Genomic DNA, 18,385 nt, shown 5'->3' with positions numbered 1-18,385 from the left:
TCATCAAGGGACTTTTCTACACAGTGCAATCGCTGTGCAGTTTGCCAGGTTGTCTGTAATATATGTGAGACCTTAATCACAATGTTTAATGGAATAGTGCAGGAAATATTTCAGTCTGATATGCAGAATGAAAGGAAAACTGAAGTTCATTGTCAAAATAAAAATCTAAAATGCAATCTAATGCAATCTAAAAATGCAAATTTTGTTTCTGATCCCAGACTCTCTCGAGTTTCTCGATGACATCTGTTCATGCAGACATCAACAGGCACATGCAATCTCATTGCCCTCAGCTTAGTCATGGATGTAGGAATCTGCTCCTGCAGTTAGAGACTACTTTTGGGCTTTTGCCTTGACCTTCTCCATAAAAGAAAATTTGGAAGCTAAGAAAATTTCCATTAATGGAACATAACTAGAAAACAGCCTGAACATCCAGCTTGAGCTTCAGTGTTACCTTGATACACCAGTGAGTATTTGCAGTCTGTCATCTGTTGGGCAATTAATCTATGGTTGTTTAGATGTTACCAAGAATGAAGGGGCAGCTCTCATTAACTAAGCAAAAAAAGAATTAAAAACAAAGGAAAAAGAAGAATAATAGTTTTGTTTACATGTGGCACTCAGGATGCTCCAGCTGGAGCAGGCTCTTGGGGAAAAAAAAGCTAGCTGCTGTTTGTAGCATTTTGCATTCTTTTTTCACTCACTGAGCAATGCAGTAATGGTAAATCCACACATGCTGGTCCGTGATGTGATGTGATGTGATGTGATGTGATGTGATGGAAGATCTCAGCTTGTAAGTGGTGTGGATTGGTAGCCCAGTGTTCTCCATGAGACAGCCTCCATCTGCATGTGGGATGGCAGGGCAGTCTGACCCATCTGCCACCAGAATGCACATCTGCTGTCTCACAAGGTGGAGGCAGGTACTTGATGGGTGCTCAAAGTTCTACCAAAGTGAGAAACTTTCATTGGAGTCAAATTCAAGCCAAACTAAATGAAATCAAATAATTTTTCATCTGGAAGCTAAAAATCTCGCCTGCTTTTTTTCTACTGAACAGCACACACACATGTAAGCACTGCACAGGCCAGGCAAGGTGGGGTAGATAAAATATGTTGCTGAAGTGCTCTAGTTCTGCCCCTTCACAGAGTCTGTAAGGCTCTTGGTGTAATTTCTGCTTGCAGGACTCCTGAAGTCTAAATCAGAAAGATCAGTTTTATTTCTTCCTCGTGCATCTCTCAGCCATATCAGCTGAGCCAGATTTATTTTGGAGACGACACTGAGCTTCAGATATAAAACTGACCACTGTCAGGGTAGTCAGCACAGGGCTGTGATCTGCTGGCATAACATACCTGCTTTAGTTTGTGGGTCTGGTGTCCCCACGGTGTCACGACACTTTCTGTATCTGCCACAGCTGGAACTGGTGGTGATTTCCAAAGGCACAGTGCTGCTCCTGCTGCAGCTGCAGCAGTGCTGTGCAGGAGGGTGAAAAAACTAGACATGGTGTGGAGGGAAAGAGACCTACAGGGACATCTGGGGAACGAATGTCCTGGCAGCCTGCAAGTGCCACAGCCTCGGTGAGAAAAGCTGTCCACTGGTGCCACCTCGTGGGTCCGGGGCCGCTGCCCAGTGCAGAGAGCAGAGCTCGCTCCACACAGGTCCAAACACCCTGACTTGAAATCTGGGTCTCTTCTTAGTGCTATTTAATGTGCTCCATTTTACTAAGAGCAGACATCTTCCATCTTAATGAAATACCAACCCTAAACCTTGAATTTTGCTTGAGCAGAATGCATTGCATTGTATCTACTGCATAAAATCACATCCCTGTACAAGTAAACAGGGGTGAGAGAGCAAGGGGCAACAACCAAAGTCAATGAGTTTCATCAAACACATCAGGCCACCATTTATACCTCTGCACAGAAATTATTTTTGTCTTTATTAATATCCAGGCCTACACAGTGCAAAATGCAGAACTTGGAACTGAACACGATTGAATGGAAATATTTCAGCACAAAAGACAACTCACATGAAGATGCAAGTTAATCAGATAACAGAAGTATGAGAAAAAGTAGATTTATAGGTATTATCCGGACATAAGAAGCCTCTACTCTCTTTTTGCCTAAATTTAGTTCTTCCCCAGGAAGACAGTATAAAATTACTAAGACTTTCAGCTACATTCCCATTTAGAAAAAGAGCTGAAGAAGTGAAATTTTATTTATTAAGTTATAATTCCTAAAATAAATGGCAAAGCTATGTTTTTAGGTCAGTACAGAACTGCTGGATAAAAGTGGTGCTCCTCATATTAGTGGGGGAAGGACTGTACAAAACTTAATGAAAAGTTAATCAAAAGCACAATCCTTTACTAATTCTCTCATGGTCCAAAGATTTCACTGTCAACAGCAAAATGTGCACCTGGCAATCCTAATACCACATGTCAGGATCTGTGCTAAGATATGTTAATTTAAGAGGTTAAGGATTAACAGTTTGGTCAACAGGTGCACCCTTATGTGGGCTCTATCATTCAGCCTGGCATTCACTCAGAAAATCTCATTTTATAAAGAAATTGGTAAAAAAAGCAGACAGCAGCTTCACACAGTTGGAAAATCTCTTCCCTTTCTAATTCAGGGATGCATCAACCATGGTACAACATCACATAAATTCTGATTGGAGATATGCATAAAACTTCCAGTGTGCATTGTCACAATGGGATTTTTGATGTCCACCAACACACAAAAAGACCTTGGTTCTATTCTTGAATATACCAGCTTGAAACTACAGTAATTCCTTTGATTAGAATCATTGAAAGTAGAATATTTTCTGTAGCTGCTGGATTTCTTCAATAGACAATGACTATTTGCCATTAATATCAAAAGGAACAAAACTAGGCCAATATATTTTTTTAAACCTTCCTCTTCATGTGTTTGTATGATATCTTAAAGGAAAAGCTATGTAGAGAGAAGAGTTTCTGTGCTGGAAAGTATTGCTGGATAACAAAGGCCTGTTTATGTGATAGGTAAGCCTAGCTGTTAGCATGCTGTAATGCATAACCATTGTTGTACATGTAATTATTGTAACTGGTCCAGTCATCTGCACCCTGATATTCCTGATTAGACTGAATGTAGGGATGATAAATGGTTTCTTTTCCCAAGAAATAAGATGGAGCAAGTCTCTTTAAAACAACAGCACTGAACTGGTATGTCAGCTTCCTACGGATCTTAATGATTTCACCTGTTCTTCCATAATTCCTCAGTGCTCTGGCCATTTTCTGATAAGTCATGATCTTGCGGTTTCCCTTTCTTTCTCCCCACAGTTCTGCAAGTTTCTCCTTGTTTTTGGAGACAAATTGGAAGACACCATTTGGCTTATCCACCCATTGGATGCAGTTTGCCATAGCTGGATCATACAGAGACTCATGGAGGTATTCGAATAGTCGAAGCTTTTTTCTACCTATAAAGAAATAGATCACAAAAGGTCAGAACAGAATTCATGCTTGTTTTAAAAGATGAGCAGTTGTCTTTTTCCTGGAAAGGGTCTTAAAGGCAAAAGCACAGCTAGACCTAGTATGCTGTCCCAAATTAAAAGATCAGTATAAACTGTTCAGTGGAAGACCAGCAATAGCAAATGGGATCACAGAGATGTGAGCAACACAGGATAGTCTGAGTGGGAAGGGACCCAGGGGACCCAGGGGATCATCAAGTCCTACTCTTAAGTGAATAGCTCATACAGGGTTTAAATCCACAACCTTGACATTATCAGCACCATTCTCTAGTTCTGAAGGGTGTACAGATCTGTGGTGACAGAAAGGGATTTGGTCATTAGACTTTCAAGAGCAGGTTATGTGGGGATCATGACAAATATCTGGTGACTTCACTGTGTGGTAGGTCTCAGAAGCATCTGTCTTCAGGCACATGCTGTGCAGATGCACACTCAGGGAACTCACAGTAGGAAATTACATCCTCAGACAGGGCAGGGAAGAGGTTCTGGAGAGCCAATCTGAATGTTTTTGAATAAATGTTTTCCCTGTTTTTTCAAAACTCAGGGATTTTGACATGGCTCAGTTTTGTCAGGTTTGTTTCAGGAATGTTTTGGGGATGCAAGGTAGTCTCTGATATAAGAAAGGGTAAATGGGTGAGTAGGAAAAACTGGTTAATTTTAGCCAGAAACCTCGTGTAGTCCAGAAAGAGCTAGATCTTTTGGTACCCTGTGATATTGTAAAAAGCTGCAGAAGTGCCAGTTTGCATTCCCTTGCAGAATAAAGCAAGCTTGGTACTGAAATATTTGCCACTTAATTAAGTGCTTCTCTCCACAGGCTCAGTTCTCAAACTTCAGTTTCCTAGTGAGCTTATTTAGTTTCACTTAGATTTTGTGGATTTTCCTCTATGAAGTGTTTCTAGTTCCCTTCCCAAAGCCAAGGGTGATCAAGAAACTGCTGTAAGGAGGAAGAATTTAAGATTGTCAGACAAAGAGGAACATTTTGCAGAAGAGAAAATCTATGCAGAAGAACATCTTCCACTTTAACCAAAGTGGAAATAAGCAGCTGCACCTAAAGTTCATAAAGTTATATCTTGTGTGACTATTTTAAACTGGGAACAGGGGAAAAGTGACAGTTGCTAAGGAACACTGAGGTCAAGCCAAGACATCTGTCAGGGATGACAGTAACTCTGTATCTGATGATAAGGAAAGAGGAGAGAAGTTAGCAGTCGGACTGGGAAGAAGAAGAGCCTGAAATCAGAGGTACTTTCCAAAAAATTAATAAAAGTTTCATTGTCTAAATAAAAATTGGCCTGTGACTGGAAGTACAGATTCTATTTGAAATACATACAGATTACTAAGAAGTTTAAAAGGAAACACTTGGAAGACACTGCCTTGCCACAGAGAAGACTTCTTAGTAGGTGAGCTCCTTAGGTCCCCTCCAACTTAAATTATCAAATGAACTGATGGTAGAACAAACAAGACCAGGGGAAAATCCACTGACTACTGTGGGCTAAATTTCTGCTGGAAAAGGATAGTGTAGCCATGTCTGCAGCAGCACCTGATCCAGTGCTGTTTGGCCTCTTAGCTCAGCCCATTTCTGCCCAAGCTTTTATTTCTAGACACATGACCTTTGGCTGATGTCTCTGTTGCTCTTATGTGTTTATGCAGCAGTGTTTCCAGAGCCCAGCTCTTATCCCCAAAGTGCTACACACTAGTTTGAGATGGGGTCAGTTTAAAAGTACTGTATCTCATTGTATAAGCCAGTGATGTTCATTTTCAGTCTAAGCCAGCAGGTAAGTGCCTGCAGGTTTCTTATGTGGTGATTGGAGACAAGCAGGTTCCTCCAGAAGGTGATTCAAAGCATCTGCATTAGATTTCAGTGCTGAATTGTCCTGAAGCCACCTAATTGTCTCGGGGAAAATGCACCTAAGTCAATACTGAAGAACCTCTCTTGACTGTCTCCACTCCACTGAGCATTAGTTCAGATCATGGAATGGTTTTGTCATGAATTAACTGGACTCTTCAGAGGAAACCCATCTCAAAATATTCTTTCCAAAAACATATCTAAGTCAGTGTACCCTTCAGAACTTGTGACCAGCCTAAAGATTGTCCTAAATAAAATTTTGTTAAACACTTTAAACACAGATTTGGGCCCTCAGTGCTGATGGTTTAATCTGCAGATCTATTCCTAAAAAGCCACACTACTTGCTAGTACTGAAAACCTCTTATGTCTCAAAAAGAAACTAGGAGGATTAAATTCATTCAGTATAGTGGAAACAGTTCCCCAAATCAGTTTCTGGCAGGAATATCACCATGGGCACAAAGAAATCTGTAAGAGGACACAAAATAATCCCATAAAAATAGTTAGTCACTCTGCAACTAAGTGCAGATTGTCTTCTGGAAGAAAAAAAAAAAAAAAAAAAAAAAAAAAGATGACAGTGTAAAAGAAATAGGAAACAGGAAATGAAGTTTAACAGAGCAGTAAAAACTGAAGGTCAAATCAGATACTGACATGTAAAATTCCCCAGTGCAACACTGGATAAGATTTGGAAAAGCAACATTTCTGGGTTTGAAAAGTTTTCATTTGCAGTGGTGAATTTCAGATATCTGAAGTAGAAAACTGAGAGAGGTTACTCTTCCCACCATTCCAAAAAGTCTGTGGTAGCAATAGTAGCAGCAGCAGTAGTAGTAGTAGTAGTAGTAGTAGTAGTAGTAGTAGTAGTAGTAGTAGTAGTAACAGTAATAGTAGTAGCAGCTACTAAGCAACAGAAACCACAGTGCTCAACATCAATGGGCAGAGACAGCACCAAAAACTGACACCATGTGGTTAAAGCTGAGAAAAGGGGATTTCAAAACAGCAGCTAAATCAGGAAGCTATTTAAAAAGGCTTCATGGTCAACAGTAGGTACAACAGCTCAGAGCTGAAGCTATGAAAATCTCATCCAGCACTCAGAAAGGGTGCTGAGTCCCTCCCTGCCAAATACACAAATAATGAATACAATAAAAAAATGAAGTACTGCAAATGACAATGTCACACAACCAATTATTTGTAAAATAGGTATCAATTCAAGTAAAGTGAACCAGAAGAAGCAGAAAAATAACCATAAATATGCACACTGGAAGTGACAAAAGCTGAAAGGTGATTTGAAAAGTAAACTAAGAAAGTAATAAAATCAAGTGTGCAAAAATATTCATGTATGCAATAAACCTTCAAGAAAATCACTACTTGTTGGACCACATAAAATAAGTTGTGTACGTGGATAAATATGTCATTGATAGCTAAATTTACTTCTCTGCATCAGACTTTATTCTTAATGATTTGAAGTGAAACATATCTCTGGTTTGGTTTTCCATGTACTAAACAAGGATGGAATAATTCCATAGTAGATTTATCACACCTTATAAGATTTTGAAGATGGAATTTGAACACTAGCAGTTGTGTTCTAGCCACTAGTAAATGTTCACTGTTTTTCCTGTTGAACGTTAAAAAAAATAGGAAAAGGAGAAAGCATGATTTGCCAAGAGGTTTTTTAAAGTAACATAAATTACACATCAAGACATGATCTTTCTACAGACCTTTCCCTGCTTTTGGCTGGCCAGCAGCAGCATGCATCACTTGACTTTCTGGAGCATTCTGCAGTGTATGGTAGACAGTCTCATCTGCATAAAAATCCGCTGCACTGTTCTTCAGGAATTAAGACAATGGAAGGTTACTAATAGAGTACATTCCCTGAATAAAAAGAAACTTGTGGTAATTAATTGCCTGAAGTCTTCAAAATGCAACTTGTCATCACCTCACCCCTTGACTTTTCTCAACCATGGAGGCACTCAATGTGGTGTACCAGTAACAAGCAGCACTAATTCATGTTTGCCCACCAGAGGAGAAGCTGAGAGGAAAAACAGCATAACTGCCTCACTCTGGACCTTCAACCCTTCTGCTGGGACCAGAGCAGGAGCAGCTTTCAGAGTTAGGAAAAGACAAGGGCCACCTGGACAGTAGCCCCTACAGACTCTGTAGTTCCCGTGCTGTGTTGTTAACATCTGCTGGTTGAAAACTGGCTCTTATGGAATCTGTTTCCCTGAAATTATCTCCTCTGCAATATTCATTTTCCATCACTCTGGAGACCATGCTCCCAGGACTTCTAAGCATGCATATGGACTCTAATGGCTGAGGCTGTGCTCAGATAATGCTGGTCTTTCCTGAACTTTAGAATAAACTGCTGTTGGGAAAATGAAATTCATGGTTCTTTTTCACAGTGGCAGAAGCTACATCAGAACTGGAAGTAGTTCTCTGCCTGTTCCCAGATAATACAAAGAAGCCTTTTTTCCTATAACCAATTCCCTAGTACGTTTGCTTGTTAGTTGTCATGTTATGTGATGAACCAAAGAAGAGCATCAGAAGCAAACTGCTGACTCCTAAAAAGATATTATTAATCACATTTTGCAAATATTTCCCAAAGCAGTTTCATCTGAATCATGCCTGGCCAGACCAAATTTCTGTTACTGTTAGCATAATGATTAGTATCAGAAATCCCAAATGAGCAATCAGTTTTCCAGTTATGTCTGAATATTATTAGAAATGAGTTCACTCACAATCATGTTTCTCCAGCTATACCCTTGCTCCTCCACAGATGGTGCTGCACAGTAACTGGGACTTGCTCTGAGGTGGTGGTGATGGTTGATAACAGACAGGCAGTTTTTATAACCTGGCAATTGGGAGGAGGGAGCAAAAACCAAGTGAGTAAAAAAGAGAGAAGAAGGAAAAAAGGAAACCACGACAGCAAATAATTTAACATGGTGCTGGGCCTGTCAAAAAGCATTTATCCTGTGCCTGCCTTCTAGATAATGAAGTGTCCTAAGCCAAGATGTTTCATCTCAGCAGGTTATCCAGCAAAACCTGTGCTGATGCTGCTGATCACACCCTAGGGCTGGTTTTGTTAGTCTTCACAATGAAAAGCAATTTTTTAAAGATAAAATGTCATATATTTCATGCCATCATGAAATTGTTTGGTTACTGGATAACAGAGGGCCCTACAGACCAGTGGACATAGTGAATTGGATAAATAAAGATTCCAATAATACACCTAGAAAGGAAAAGGGACTCTCAGGCAGTTCTGCAGGCCAGTGGTACAATGCAAGTCAGAGTCTCCAATGCTGAATGAATTAGGGGAGCATCAGAACATCTGCAGTGCCTGAAAGAATGACACAGAAGAAACCCAAGAACTTTGATGCTTAAAAGAAGCAGAGAACACCAGACTAAAGACATTTCAAAAAACTACCCACTGCAGGTGGTCAGAAGAAGATATTGGAGGGTATGGGTACATCTATTGCAAGTGGAGATGTGGATGCAGCTGGGGACAGACTAAACACTGCATTGCAAAGGTTTGATAACTCCACCAGCCCTAACAACTTATGTAAGGAAGAAGATTGCTAGTAATTATATACAGCAAGTCCTCCAGCATGTGTAAATTACCAGTGCAGTGAAACCAAAAATTTGGTAACAACAGCTGAAGATACAGCCCTACTGGTCTTATTTACATTGCCTTTTATAATAGATAATATGTAAATAAACTTTCTCATATGAAAGGCATTTCACATAAAAGACAGAAGGTATTTTGTTCTGGGCTTATAGGTTTTGTAAAGTATCCTCCTATTTTCTTTTTTTTTGCTTTTCTGCTTACAGTGTAAAAACACCAAACACAAATTTTAAATTTTATAGTAATTTAATTACCAAAACCTTGCCAGAACTGGAATAATTTGCAGCTTTCTTGCATTTTAGATTTTGTAAGGTATACAACTCTTGAGGCCAAGAAAAAAAAAATCTCTTTTGTTTATCCAGACTCAAATGATTAATCCTGCATAAAAGTATTTAAGATTCATATATTAGTGCACAAAAAAAAATTAAATGAGGAGATCAATTTCACTTGCTTTTTTTTCCTTCTTTTGCATTGGGATTCATGGCATAGCAGAAGGTCATTTTGAAGTTAAAATATTAAAATTGGAAAAGGCTGTTGCACAGCAGTCATATATCCTCTGATTATAGCAAAAGTGAGCTCAATGCACATTGGCTGGTTCTGGGGGAAGAGTAAACAGGGCCAGTCCAACAGTTTCCCTGTGCTGTGTACTGGAAGATGCTCACCACACTGGGCACTACTACTGGAGGGATGAAAACCTTCAAAATAATTTTCTTCCTTTTCATTCTCCCAAAATATCCCATTAATCTACTTCTGGGAAATTATTCTCCCACCTGTGTTTCAAGAGGTGCTTTCCTCTAAAAACAGGAGTTGGGAAATAAATAGAATAAGGGTGTTTGTTACCTGGTGGACACTGCATTTCTCTGTCAGAGTGCTGCTGCAGCACTTCTAGTGCATCTTCAAAAGCCTGGCCCAGCATGTCATGGTCAGGAAAGCTCTGCAAGAACATTTTGGTGTCAGGACCCAGAAAAGACCAGGCTGGTTCTTCCAACATTGCCAATCAGCAGTAAGTAAATACAGTGATGGTATAGAAAATACATCCTCTTGGAATAGATCTTTGTCAGGCACTGAGGCACCACCACAATCTTTTACTATTATGAGAAGGTTCTTATTCCTCTGAGGTCAGTGAGACAATTCACACAGGTAACATAATTCACTCTGTCAAATGTTTCAAGGTTCATTTCCTTAATTTGCAAAAGAAGTTTACATAACTTCTTTTATGAGGTGACTGTTTAGGGTGTTACTGCTGGTGGAGAGTTTTATAGTCTGTAATACAGAGATGGTTTTACCTCTTGTGTAACATTGTTTATGGAGGCAGAATTATCATTCAATAACATTGACATGACAAAAATAATTACACATAATTTCTGAAGCAGTTATGCAGAGAAAATGCTACACTATGCCACTACAGGAAACCAAGTGTGGATTTTCACAAAACTATTATAAATTTGTAAATTATAAATTTGCCTTGTTGTAAAAAGCTAGATACCTCAAATTTGAGTTTGACTGAGTCTTCTGCAGCATATTTGAAACACTCAATAATGAAAGAGAATATAGGTGTTGTAGACTTACCATTATTTAGATATCAAGACTTGAATCCTGTTTAAAAGAACCGATATTTTAAAAATTGTATGCTTCAAAACAAATACTAATTCTCTAAGCATAAATTAAAATAGCTAAATGAAGCAACTCAGTATATTTTCTAGTTATGAAGTAAAATATTTTTAATAACACAGATAAAATAGATTTATTATTAGAAGCTGATATTTAAAATAAATTAAATACCTACAATGTATTTTTAAAATTGAAATTATTTTTTCTTAAAAGTTTACAGTTTCATTAATACTATGACTTTTAGATTATTATCCACATCATCACAAATACATTTTTAAAGACATTATGAAGCGAAAATGTGTCATTGTTGACATCGAGTCTTAGTCAACATAACTTCTAATTTCCCCAAGAAAATACTGACTTACATCAAATGCAAATATTTAAGTCCCTTTGGTTCACAGCCAGTTGAAGCAAGCTGAGATTTTTTTCTAACATAGATTGGCATATGACTGTATATGAACATACATGAACACTCAGACTAATTGTGAGGTCCAGAGGCAAATTTGATTGTTTAGTAAGCAGTGTAAATACACATATTTTCAGCCAGTTTAACATAAATAATATTACTTAGAAACATATCATTAGTGTCTCCTTTCTAATTTATCTTTCTTAAAGAAAACCATAATGAGGTTTTGTTGCCTTGCAATTTTCCCCCATTGTCATTTATGTTATGATTTCAAAACTGTAAATATAATAATCAATATACCAATATTTTACTCATTAAATACTTGATTATTGTACATGGTTTCAAAACACAAAGGAGAGACAGGATACATAAATATTACTGAGGAAGCATTTTATTCAACAAAAATTGTGAATGTTCTAAACTGGGAATTTTGACTCAGGTAAGTATGTTACAGGGTACAATCAAAATTTGCAGAAGTGTTTTCAAATCTTGACAACCAGGCATATATGGTGGAATCCTAGTGACTCCATAAATTGACCTCACTGAAATCAGTGGGCTATTTCTCTCTGAATACAGTGCAATAAGTATTGAATTATCTGATCCAAATCTGTTCTAAAACAAGAATGGGCAATGTCAATCCTTTATCTGCAATGGTGGCCACAGATTCCTGGGGCATAGGGATATAGAAATTAAAGACAGGAATCTGTTTTTTTAAGATCCCCACATATTTTCCTTATTTTAAGCAATTCACTTTCCTTACAATGATTTTTCCTAACTCAGACTCCAAACTTACGCCTTGACAGAACATCTACACTCAACTCAATGCTTTACAAAATCTAAATGGCACAAGTATAGGCAGGTATAGGTATTGAATGGACATACTACTTACAACAAAGAATTCATACCAAAGAAGAAAAAGGCATGCCTTAAGTAAGCTTAAAAAAAAGCCTGGACACTTACCTAGAAATTCAGTTCCACACACAAGACAATAATCTGTCTGGGTTCGGAAATGAAAGAAAGACTGAGTTCCCACAGCAAAGGGCTGGCAAAGGGGTTGCATTAAATAGCTGATTTTAGGGAAGTGTTTTGCCTAGGGATTTTTCTGAGAGTATAGGTATAGTAAACAGCTAGCATGTCCCTTCATTCTGTACAAAAGGGAGTGATTTATACTGATATAAATAAAACTAAATGTTTTAACTATGGTCCAAAACATGGGAAGTTTAAGCATTGGGAGAGATTCCTTTTATCTATGGCACCTTCCAACAAATCTGCCACTGGTATCATGGCAGGGTGAATCTAGGGCAAAATCCCACATCCCTTATCTGTCCCACATAGACAGCAGTGGAAGCTGAGCTTTTGTCCTCCTAGCTCAGTGTAACAAGTGGGCCAAAGCAGATCTGAGAATAAGAGTTTGAAAGAATTTCAGGGTTTTGCTTCAAAGCTCATGTTTGTAGCCCAAGCTACAAAAGCATTGACTAGAGCATTCAGTACAGTTTCAGACAAGTTGTAGTTAATGATTTGCCAAACACTTTCTGAGAAGCTCCAAGACATGATGTTGCATCCTACAGGAGCAGAACTCTGTGGTTTTAAGCTCAGAGATTCTTTTTGCTGACAAAATCAAGTCTGTGCCATAGCTCTTTCCACCCAAGTCTTTCAGAGGAACATTTTTCAGAATTTCCTCAGCATTTGCCATAAAACTGCTGTAAAATAGCCATTAACACTTACATTATTTGTGCATATTCTCTCAACCAATAACCTAGTCAAGAACTTGCCCGGTTATAAAAACTTAGTGAAGGCAATTCAAAGCCATCAACCATTTCTGATGGTTTCAGATGCAAGCTGCCCTTTCAAAATTTGCACCAAAAGGTTTCAGGATATCTTTTTTTAGTGAAATACCTTAATATATGTATACATTTTTTTCTGGATTTCAGCTTCTATTTTGCACCACTTCTCTGGTCTAACTTGGGCTCATAAAAGAAAATTAACTGGCAACCAGAAGAGACAAGGAGGGAATGTGACAAGGAGAGAAACAAGGGAATGAGGGAGCAGCAAAGTCAGATGACTTGGAGGTGCTCTGTAATTGAGCAGCCACAACTGCAAAGAGATTGTGGCCCGCAGAGTGACCATAGTGGAGTAGAGGAAATTAGTAAGAAGGAAGCAGCAGTGGAAGAAAAGGGTGAGAAACAAGGAGCAGCAGAGAGAAACCACGATGTCTTGACCCCAAACCCCTATACCACTCATTGCCTCACCAAAGGAACTGAGTATAACCTGTGGAGATAACAAGAGGGGAGGAGATGTGTCTGAAGAGCAGCTGAGCCTGGGAAAGGGGAAGGAAAAATGTTTTAATGTTTATCTTTTTTGCTTTCCAATACCCAAATCGGCAACTAAATATATTATAGCAGTAAGTGAAGCTAAATTCCCAAAGTGCACAAGCAGTGGTGAGGGTGTGTGGCTGCTGGCTGGGTGTAGTAAAAAGGGTGAAGGTCAAGAGTTGAAAGCTAATGGTTTTACTACCAATAAAATGATCCATCTTCCTAAATCAAACTGCTCTATCAGAAAGTTCTTGTTTCATATGAGAGGCAACACCAGAAGGCAGGTCAGCAAAAGGTTTGTTTTCAGAGGAAATGTGAGAGTGCCATACACAGCACAAACACACAGCATAAGAACAATAGCAAATGCTGTCTCGTAGGGGATTCTTAAACTCTGCAGCCCATTTGTGCACTGAGCCTTTGGCCCAACACAATCTTAGAGCAAGAGCCCAGCCTACCTCCCTGTAGGTGCTCAGATGAGGCAGAGGAAGGTGCAGCTGAGCACTGAGTGTCAGCTGACATTCACTGCTTACTCCTCAACACACCACAGTGCAGCCAAGACTGGCAGCATGATGACCTCCACTAAGACATACTTTTAGAGAAGAAAGACTCCTTTGATTCTTGCATTGGATGGGAGGATGGATTCCAGATGAAAGTCTGAGAAAGAGAACTTACTCTTCACATCATAATGTCTCAAACAATTGATGTGCCTGACAAAATTTGAGTATCCGTTAGAAACCACAACATTGAGCTCTTCTCCTTCCTCCATGTTTTAAAAATAAACTTCAAACAACAGAATTATTGTTTAAGTTTCAAAACTTTCTTCCATCTCTGCTTGGCATAAAAGATACCTTACAGTGATGGTACAGTAAAAGCATTTTCACATCTGAATAAAATCCAGAATCAGTGTATTAAATCACTCATCAGAGAGTTTGAGAAAGCATAAAGATTCTTGCATTAGGCAATGTTCAAATATAGAATAAACACCAGTCTTGCCCTTCCTAAAGGAATTTAATACTTGAAATGGCAAGTTTTCTCACCCAACATTTGTAGATTTCTTGAAGTTTTTGAACATCAGACAATTTATAACTGCCCAAATAGACCCCTCAAAATAGAGGGCACTTCATTTAAAAAATATCCTGAACATAACAGCCTGAACATTACAGGGATTTTCTGTGTTTCCATACTTATTCTGTCCCTTGTCAGATGCTTTTGCCACCACTCTTCTGGCAAGCAGCTCTGTAATAACCTTGCCTTAAATACTCATGGATGTAGACTCACAATAATTACACCAGCACAGATATTGTCTCCCTAAAAGTGGAAAAGTTGAGGGATCACCTGCCTGTGCTCCCCTCCTGAGTCTAACCATGCTAACCAGAGAACTTTAAAATTTCTGACATTATGCTCCATTCAAGGCTCAAAAGAAACTGGAAGTTTCTTGCATTAAGGATGAAGCCTTTGCTCTATGCAGGAAGAACAGGAATCAACACATTGAGGAGCCTCTTCTTTTATGTGTAGTGTGCAATGATAATCTGGGCGTGAATATCTCACAGTGAATAAGTCTGCAGTCTGAAATTCAAATTAGTGGGCTCAGAAAATCCCTGAATTCACATTCCCAGCCCTGGAATATGAAGAAAACTCCCCTTAAAAAAATCCCAAAAAAACAACGAAAATCAAACCGACAGACACAAAAAGAAAATAAATGCAGATAATTAAAAGTATCAGTCCTATTGTTTACCATGATTTTAGTCAGATAATTTAGTATAGAACACAAACAAAAATATCCCAAACAAATTGAAAGGGAAACAAAAACAAAAAACCAAATATGGCATCATATTGTACTAACAAATCAGATTATGAAACTGATTCTAAAAGTCTCCTATTTGTGTTGGAAAAGTTTTGTCTATACATTAAAACACACAGTTTTTTATTATTTCAAATACCAAAAGATGAGGATATATCATAATTTCAAATGCTTCACTGGCCTTACAAATAAATACAAATGGAAGCTGAAGTTGCATGAGTTGGCAGATCAGATTTTCTATGGAAAACCCACATCTAAAGCCCCCATCTTACAACTAGACCCAGTATATTGGTCCAAATGCTCATGTCAGCAAGGCTTCTCAGGGAGCTTCTTCTTTGGCTTCATCTAACCAAAGGAAGTGAATTTCTGATGGGAAACCCCGTTAAGATAGAAAACCAGAAACCACAACAGAAGCACAAGGAACTAATAACAAAAAGTGCATTGGGAAAAAAGAACACGAACAAGCCCTAGCTAAAAGAAGGCTCTGAAGTGAAATACAAACAAATAATTTTGATTCATTTACAGTTATAAGGAGTACCGTGAAATATTGGGATAAATAAAATACAATAATATTTCAGAAGGAAATGATCAGAACAAAACGGGAATAATATGACAGCATTTCCTAAAAATATCAGTGAATAATGGAAGGGTTGTATTCTAGATCTTTCCAACCCAAACCATTCTATGACTTGATTATTAGGAGGTGAGCCTGATAAAGGATAAAAGTGAAAGTCTTTCCCTGAAAAAAAAGAAAGCAGGCGAAAAGAAGAACACAGTATTTAAATAAGCATTAATAGTGAAACTGGGGAAGCCAAATAGAAACTAACAATTTTCCAAGTAACTGAGCTATTTGTGGAAGAAACACGCTTTCAGATTCAGAGGGGCACTTAGATCACATAGGATTAATTCAACACTCCATTTCAATTCCATTCCCCCTAAACCATAAAGCTCAGAGTTGAAAAATGTTAAGTCTAGGTGACAGAACCTTTTCAGCTAGAAAGAGTAGAAGGAAGCAATTGTGTCAATTTCTGGAAAAGCTGGAAAGAGAGACATGCTGTAGCATCTGCAACCATTTAGAATTAAAGATCTGTAGCACACATATAGAAGCAAACAGAATAAATATAATAATAAGTGAGTTCTAATGTTTTTGAAACGAGATGCATCCCAGGTTCAGGCAAACAGGCCATGTAAGTGTCTATTGAAGCACTGCATCTGTAGCTGTTGAACAGGAAGAAAAATCAACTTTCATCATTAAGCAGGCTCTAAATTATCTTTAAATCCTCTGGAAATTACCAACAATGGAGAAATGTGCTCACAAGAAAAAGTGGTTGAAATAAATCAATGGGCCAGCTTCAGATCCTCAAGTCCATTGAGGATAGAAATAACAAGTCACTATTAATGAAAATACTGACATTATGCATTAAAAGAATATAACATGCTGTTTTCACTATAAGAATACAAGCTGTCCTTCAGCTGAAATGAAATGCAACAATCTACAGGATTATAGCATAAGGCCTATATGTATTTCATTTATAACTTCAACATAGGCAGAAATTGTATGAGACAGTATAAAAAAAATAAATTGCCACTTAAAAAGAGTGGAAATCTTAAGTTTTCTGCACCATCTTTCACTGATAATGTGTAATTTCATCAGAAGATCAAGAATTAGAAAAACCAACTGTATATTGGCATTAACCTCAAAATTGAAAAGGGAAAATGTTTTGGGTTTTTTGACCAAAACATGAAATATTCCATCGGACATTTTCTATGCCATTCCTACTGCAGGAAATTTTGTCTTAAATAATTATAGGATACTCTGGCAGGTTGGACCAAATTCTGTCAGATATGGCAGGAAGGTTAGATGCCCTTTCCCAGGCAGATCCATTGCAAAGCAAATATGCTCCTATTTTTTTCTCTTAAAGGAAAATGTGTAATCACATTTTGACATCACCTTCTTGGAAGTTTCTAGCATACTACATGACTGGTACCAAAAAGTTAAGAAAAGATTTAAGGCATGCAACGACCAAAAGCAGTGCAGTTTGAGCCTCTGACAGAATCTCCATTTTTAGGGACGGACATTTAGTCCCACCAGACAGTTGGGCAGATATTTTCCACACAGGACTGAGATGGAAAAACAGTAATGAAGACTTAAAAACAGGTCATCTGAAATGAAGGCAGCTGTAAAGTTGTGAGGAAAATGGTAATAAATAGTTGTGATAGTTGACCAAGTTCACTTGGGAATGTAAAAATATATCTGACCTTCAAATGCCCTTGAATAAAAATAGTTAGAATACAAAACTTATTTACAACCATTCTCAATGTTATAATTGTAATATAACAAAAAGCAAACCAAACAAAAATCTAGCACATCCAGTCTTTGAAAGAGTAGAATGAGCTCAGATTTCTGCCAGAATTCTAGATTTAAAATACAGCCTTTAAGGAACTGCATAGCAGTAAAGGAAATTCTTTAGAAATAGAATTCTTGTCACTGCTAAACTGTGGCTGAAAAACAGCTGTCCCAAATAATGGGGTTTTATGCTTTGATGAGGCAAATAGTGGTGTGGACATAAAGTGCTATGACTAACAAATAAATGCTTCCTATATTATCAGGAAAATGCTGAAGAAGTACTTAGAATTTGGGGATTTTTACAAACTCATGTTAAAGAAATCCTGCATCTTGATGGTAAGGCAGGAGGCATGTCAGTAAAACAGTTTCCTGGTGTGGAACCTTTTTTGAAAGAGGATTTTCCAAAGCTGAGTGGTTTTTAATTCCAAATTTCAGATGAAACTGTCATTTATCAATGGCTTCACACTCTTTTCCATTTCTCTTTGAGGTGATAAAAGGAAAATTCATATGAGAATCCACACTGATTTTCTGAGACCTGGTTGAAGAGTATAGGATTGGACCTTGGATATATCTTGGATTGAGGGGGGCAAGAAGAATAGTGAAAAGGGAAGACTGAATTTTCAAATCTAAGGGAAGGAGGAAGCAAGCTCAGGGAATGGAGGGGGAAGAACCAGTGTCCTCTTCCCACTCCCAATTTCCCAGGACTGCAGTGGAGGCCAAGATTTCACCTGAACTGGGAATGCTTCTGTGCCGTAGCAAATATTGGTGAAATTGCTCAGTGAAGCAAGAGGATAACAACTTGCCATTGCCATCATCTGAGCAGTTAATTCAGATGGTGGAGATGCAGGTGGCAGACTGAAGGGAATTTTTTATGCCAGGTTTTTCCCAAATGTTATTTTTGTTAACTGAGGCTACTGAAAGTGGGTCATGAGGGATCCTCTTCCAGAAGTATATGAGAGTACTCCAAA

General features: G+C 38.2%; 1 protein-coding gene across 3 annotated transcripts; it reads right to left on the bottom strand.

The window, feature by feature from the left end:
* Positions 1-1,955: 1,955 nt before the first annotated feature.
* SPIC (Spi-C transcription factor) lies at positions 1,956-11,981 on the bottom strand (the record flags this gene model as incomplete). 3 transcript variants are annotated; one of them, XM_079303320.1, is made up of 6 exons in its annotated part: positions 1,956-3,436; positions 7,040-7,148; positions 8,057-8,169; positions 9,781-9,874; positions 10,510-10,536; positions 11,918-11,981. In XM_079303320.1, the coding sequence occupies 5 exons, from the start codon at positions 10,510-10,512 to the stop codon at positions 3,009-3,011; spliced, it is 747 nt and encodes a 248-aa protein (XP_079159446.1). In that variant the 3' UTR covers positions 1,956-3,008. The 3 variants fall into 3 exon arrangements, with proteins under 3 accessions (XP_079159446.1, XP_079159447.1, XP_079159445.1); XM_079303321.1 differs by lacking the exon at positions 10,510-10,536 and having other exon boundaries at positions 11,918-11,977; XM_079303319.1 differs by lacking the exons at positions 10,510-10,536; positions 11,918-11,981 and having other exon boundaries at positions 9,781-9,931.
* Between the last annotated feature and the right edge of the window lie 6,404 nt (positions 11,982-18,385).

This window comes from Erithacus rubecula, assembly GCF_903797595.1.
Source record: "Erithacus rubecula genome assembly, chromosome: 4".
Lineage (NCBI taxonomy): Eukaryota > Metazoa > Chordata > Aves > Passeriformes > Muscicapidae > Erithacus > Erithacus rubecula.
The sequence above is the reverse complement of the archived record's forward strand: the minus strand, read 5'-3'. Positions and strand labels throughout refer to the sequence as shown.